A 5,987-nucleotide genomic window follows, 5' to 3' on the forward strand; every position below is an offset into this window, starting at 1 on the left:
GCCGCGCGCCTGGCCGCCGTCCCTTACCTGTGGTCAGATTGTCATTGATCTTCAAAGGCACCCTGAGGATGTAGACGAGGAAAAGCATGACGAAGAACCAGAGAGTCCACAGAGAAGTCCACGACCAGATGATGCAGGATTTGAGCTGCTCCAGAAAGCCGGCCCCAGCTTCAGCCATGTTTTTGGAGAGAGAGAGAGAGAGAGAGAGAGAGAGAGAAAGACGGCAGGAGGGGGAAGGAGGGAGGCAGGCAAGCAGGGAGGGAGGGAGGGAGGGAGGGAGGGAAAGCCCCACACGCTCTCTCCAGCCAGCCTTGCTCTCTGCTGCCGCAGGCTCGCCCTGGGTAGCCGCGGGGATGATTCATGGCTTCCAAACTAATCCGTCCACCCCCTCCCCCCCCATCCCGGATTTCCAGGCAGGCATCTATTGAAGTCGCCGCACGATGAGCAAACAAAACGCAGCAAGCAGGCTGAGCCCACCTGTCCCCCGGGTTGCATGCTTAGCTTTTGTTCCTCCCCTGCTACGGTTGCCAGGTCCCGTCGCCACCGGCGGGTTATGCCTGGGGGTAGGTACTAACTCCAGGATAGGAAACTCCTGGATATTTGGGGATGGAGTCTGGGGAGGACAGGGTCCTGGTACAATGCCACAAAGTCCACCCTCCAAAGCATACATGTTCTCCAGAACTGATCGCTGTAGTCTGGAGATGATTCCAGGGGATCCCCAGGTCCCACCTGGAGCCGGCATTCCTATTCTCAGCCAATTTGCCAGGGCATAAACTTCAGCAAGTGATGGTGGAAAGGAGGCCTGGTCAGGAGCTGGCACTATTTGCTCAGTCAAGTTGCCCCCCCCCCCATAGTCTGTGCAGCTTCTCAAGCCAGATGTCAGCATCTGTCCAGCATTTTATAGCGGGAAATGGTGACAGACTAGATCATTCGGTTGTTGTGGGTTTTCCAGGCTGTGACAGTTTTCTGGTAGTTGTAGTCCCGGATGTTTTGCCAGAAGCTGTGGCTGGTATCTTCAGAGGTCGACTGGAATCTCTCTGTGACAGAGTGTGGAGTGTGTGAACAGTTGGCTGGACATTTTATTTACTTCGAGGGGAGGGGGGAGGAATGCATCACATTCCTGTCTTTTATGGGATTCTCCCAGGGGATGGACTGGAACTAGGAAGTGCTTATTTGTTTAAAATATTTAAAAAGCTCCCCTCCCTCGACAAATCAGATGAGCTGGGTACCAATCACACAAAATACAATAAAGATCATGCACAGTTCCTTGCACTAAATACACACTAAAATATAGGGGGAAAGGTGGGGTTCGCAGTGGATGAATGAACCACCAGAAGTAGACTATGTACACTGTGTAAACTAAATTATACAAATACTGCAATGAAATAGTAATGCAGCCTTTCTCAGTTTTTTTTACCATTGAGAAACTCCTGAAACATTCCTCAGGCTTCAAGAAACCCCTGAAATGGTACTGTGAAGGTTCAAGGGGGTGGCAGGTTACAGTGGATGAGTGATAGGTTTGTGAGTGTCCTGTATAGTGCAGGGGGCTGGACTAGATTAACCAGGAGGTCCCTTCCAACTCTATGATTCTATGATCCTGCAAAATGTGTATGGGAGGCATAGTTGTGTACATGCCCATCTGGGAACCCTCCCCTTCCCACCCCCTCCAGGCCCATCATTGGAGGCTGTGTCAACATGACCATATATGGTCATATCATCTGATAAATGTTTAACAAGTTTTAAAAATATATTAAAATTAATTAACTCCCACCCATTTGGGATACCCTTCCTGGACTGCCAAGAAATCCCAGGATTTAATGAAACCCAGGTTGAGAAAGCCTGAATTAATGCGATGATCATAAAGTGATGGAACACAGATATATCAAGAACAAGAAGACATGATTATCTCAACTGATAACATATATTGTTAAGTGAATGCAATGGAAACATACTTTCTGACAATGCAAACTTCCTTACTGAAGGGTCATAACCAAACTTTAAAATCCTCATTCACCAAATGGTTGAACATGTCAAGTTGTGTTGTCATTTCCCAAACAAACCAGTGCAGCTACAGGTATAATTGATGCCCATTTTGCCTTTCACATTGAAGGAGGTGTGGAGCAGCACTATAATACAGTTTTCTCAAAATGTATTCTCACTATTGTGCTGATCAGTCTATAAACTTTAAGAAAAACTCTTACATTATTTGGCCAGCATAAGTACCTGAGTTACTAAGTCCATGTACTGAAAGCTTAGATCTAAGCCACTGTGCATTACTTAATATGTTATCATTAGAGATAATCATGTTTTGTTGTTCTTGATATGCTCTATCACTTTATAATCATTGCATTAATGTTTGATTGCAGTATTTGTATTTCATTTACACAGTAGTTAGTCTACTTTTGGGTGTCTAAACACACACTCAGATAGCCAAACTACGATCATTCTAGTAACAGACATCTATTTTAAAAATTGCCCAGACTCAAAACTTTCCCACAAGGCTCTTCAAAATGTATATATTTTACAGCCTTACTGAGAAGCTGGAAGAGCAGGAAACTCCTGACCTCTTCTGGGAAGTTGCTCCATATTGAAGCTAGGGTTCTGCAGTTGGAGAGTGAACCCTAGTCATCAGGGGCAGGCAACAGATCCTGCTGGGAATACCAGTGTGTTCTTGCTCATAAAAATAATTTCCCAAGCCTTCTCATAATATGGGTGCTTGCCAAAGTCTCTCTGTTGCTATTAAAACATAGTGGACTCAAAGAGTTCAAAAATATAACAGAGAAAGCTGCAGTGCATGAAATGGAAGGCTGTAAATTGCATGATGCCTTATGAATGCTAACTACAGACAAAATGTACATACCTACTCCCATTCAGACACATAATGTAACTTTCTTATAAACAGACTTAACAAAATTTATTCCAGCATTTTGCTGAAACAGACTAACAGGACTTGGAAGCTGGAATTAACTCCACTATTGAGAATGGGTATTGTATAGTAGTGTGTCCAAATAGAACTTGGGAGGCTCAGGCTTGAATCCCCACTGTCATGGAAGCTTTTTTAATGGTGTAGGACCAGTCACAGTTTTTCAGCCTAATCTATCTCACAGGATTGCCGAGAGGTTAAAATGAAGGAGAATGAGATACGCCTCTTTGACAAACAATCAGGGAGAAAGATAGGATATAAAATGAAGTATATAAATAAAACTTTCCAATGAATCAACAACACACTACTTACAAATATATTATTTTAACAAGGGTATAATCAGATTTTTAAAGTTGGACATCAGCTAATCAACAAATAATAACATTAGTATTTGCCATCAATTAGTCATGAAGATTGAAAACCAAAGAACAGGTCGCTTGGACACTCTGGAATGCTCATCCTCTGTGCCATTTTTAATGAGGCACAAATCCTTGGGGTGAAAGTCTTTCCTTCAGCTTATACCTAAAGCAAGTAGATATTTTACAATTTTGAAATGGAAGTGTTCTTTCTAGCAAAAAAGGCCAGATCAATTAATCACTTAAAAGATACATCTGGCAGCCTCCCTTGCGAGTTCATACTCTAGGCTCACAGGAGCAATTCCTTTGTGGCACATTAATGTGCCTCAGTCCAGAGTTGGAAAATTACCAGTCTAGACAGACACTGGAAAACAAATTAAAATGGAGAATTCCCACAAGACATAAGCTGAGTTGTCACACACATCAATTTAGATAAGAACTGAATTTTGCTTCCTATAGACCGTTTACGCACTGGGAATTTCACTGCCCCAGCTCCCGTGCAGGAGCACAAATTGGAGGTGGATGAGGCACACCAGGCCAAATGTTCCCCCATATGGTTGCAAGAAGAGGAGGGACAACCTGCCACGACTAAAACTCCAGCCTGCAGCCCGGCATGAAACCTCCAGTGCGTAAATGGTCATACAGAAGCATTACTTGCAAATGAATCACCTGAAGTTCTCCTAAATTGTAGCTTTATTAACCAAGTGATAACCAAATAAATTTTGGCTCAGTCTTTGTGGCTGTGTAACATTTGAACCAGCATACTGAGTATTGCCCTACAAGGAGAGAGAGTCCTCTGATGGCATACTGAGGCTTGGCAAACAGAAGCATCATTGTTTTTTTTTGGTTGGCATTGGCTTATCTTCTCATATGTCAACAGAAAGTCTTAGAGCACAACAGACGTCACAGAATCTTACAATTAGAACTCCAAGGCCAATAAGATACTAAAGAAACTGTGTATTGTCCAAAGTGACATCAGCAGATTTCCAACAATGAAAACAGAATTCATTCCTGAAAACATCCTTTTGTGCTAGAGGATAGCTTTAGAAACTATTTATTTTGAATAGGTTTTTAAAAATGTATCACTCAAATAAAATGTCACATGCTTTAAATAGTCACAGCAAACTAGACATTGTTTCCCTATTGCATGATTGTCCTTCCACATTCTTTGGCAGGCTCTTCTCCGGACCTGCATAGCTATGATCTTCCCAGGAATATTATAGAGACCCGATTTCTTCACCATGTAGATGGGAAGACACAGATTTATTTTATATCAGTAAAGTTATAAACTTCCAAATGGTGGACATGAGAGGATACTGAAGCAAATCCCACATGGACATTCCATTCCTGCCAAGAGGCATTTGCAGCAGCAATGGCTGAATAATGGGGAATCAGCCCTATGTGGAAACAGCATTAGAAACCTGAAGTAAACATATGCTAGACATCCTAGAGTAGGCTTTCCACTTTCACTGACAGCTGTTTCTAACAAGATACCCTTTTTCTGAAATACATTCAGTCCATTTGAGTTAATTTACATATTTCTTTGCTTACATCAAGAGTCCCCTAAAGTCTGTTACCTTGCAATGTTTTGTTTTTTGTGTTTCCCTGCTTTTGGTACAATAATGGGGCCAAGCCACTTAGTGGCAGCCTGGAAGCCTGCGAGAAATCACTGAGGATAAAAAGCAGAAAGATTTGATTTTTAAAAAAATATTAATATTTAATAATGATTATATGGAAAAATTCCTCAATCCAAACCAATAATAACGTGCACAGGCCATATAGACTAGAAATTAAACTTCACAATTTGTATGCAATTTCCTGATGGAATCTGCATGGAAGAAAATGAATGCAATGCTTTCTCTTTCCTAACTCAAGTCCGGAAAACATTAGATTTAAGTAAAACCCCAGAAAGCAGAATTGGTGCACACAGATCTCTAGCTTCCATGGGTAAAGCCTCTGGATGTGTGCTGCTCAAAAGAAATGCTTATATTCTTCTATATTGCATAGAGAGCTAGGGGGAGGGGGACAAACCAAACAGCAAAAGCAGAAGTAACTTTGGCTGAAGTGTTCATTTCCACAGCAGTAATTTCAGTTTGCTTTCGCCTCATTACCACACCAACATGACTGTTTCCTACGCTCTTCCCTTCCGTTTAGTTGACCAATACCCAAGAACCCTAGGAATAAGGCGGAAACAGTGTCCCTCATATCAACAATAGCTGCAGCAAAAATCAGATCAACAAATGCTCATGTGTTGCTATTTTTCAGCAATACACTGACAGAACTGTCAACTCACACCCATAAATTTTGGACTTTTTCAAACTATTATTGAACTGAACCTGTTGACAAGAATGATTTCTTGTGTGTGTGTGTGTGTGTGTGTGAAGGGGGAACAGCTTTATTCCCTTTTTCTGCCCCCAAAACTAGCTGATTTCAGCATTTCTCTACTCCACTTTTTCCCTTCTTTCAACTATGCTGGGAATTCCCCAGAGACTTTACTTCAAGCTAGGATGATATCACATTTTACCTTCTGATGAAGGATAAAAGGTCACAGGAAGCCATGTGATACTTCTATACTCCTTAGGGGAGGGTGTTATATAAATATATAAATATGAAAATAATATATAAATGATGAAAATAATGGGTAAACTGTAGGCTGAGACTTTTAAAAGCAATGAAATGCAGAAGTCAGAGAATAGATGCTGTTCAAG

At 41.8% G+C, this 5,987-nt stretch overlaps 1 protein-coding gene across 2 annotated transcripts in view; it reads right to left on the reverse strand.

Annotated features, from left to right (window-relative positions):
• The window catches only part of ST7 (suppression of tumorigenicity 7), a 103,278-nt gene extending 103,018 nt beyond the window's left edge, over window positions 1-260 (reverse strand). Inside the window, exon 1 of one of the 2 annotated variants that reach the window (XM_077338431.1) lies at window positions 28-260. In XM_077338431.1, the coding sequence (XP_077194546.1) occupies window positions 28-178 (151 nt within the window). In that variant the 5' untranslated portion in view covers window positions 179-260. The remainder of the gene's footprint in view (window positions 1-27) is intronic. The other variant, XM_077338434.1, reaches the window with a different exon arrangement.
• Window positions 261-5,987: the final 5,727 nt, after the last annotated feature.

The sequence above is a fragment of the Paroedura picta genome, chromosome 5 (genome assembly GCF_049243985.1).
Source record: "Paroedura picta isolate Pp20150507F chromosome 5, Ppicta_v3.0, whole genome shotgun sequence".
Lineage (NCBI taxonomy): Eukaryota > Metazoa > Chordata > Lepidosauria > Squamata > Gekkonidae > Paroedura > Paroedura picta.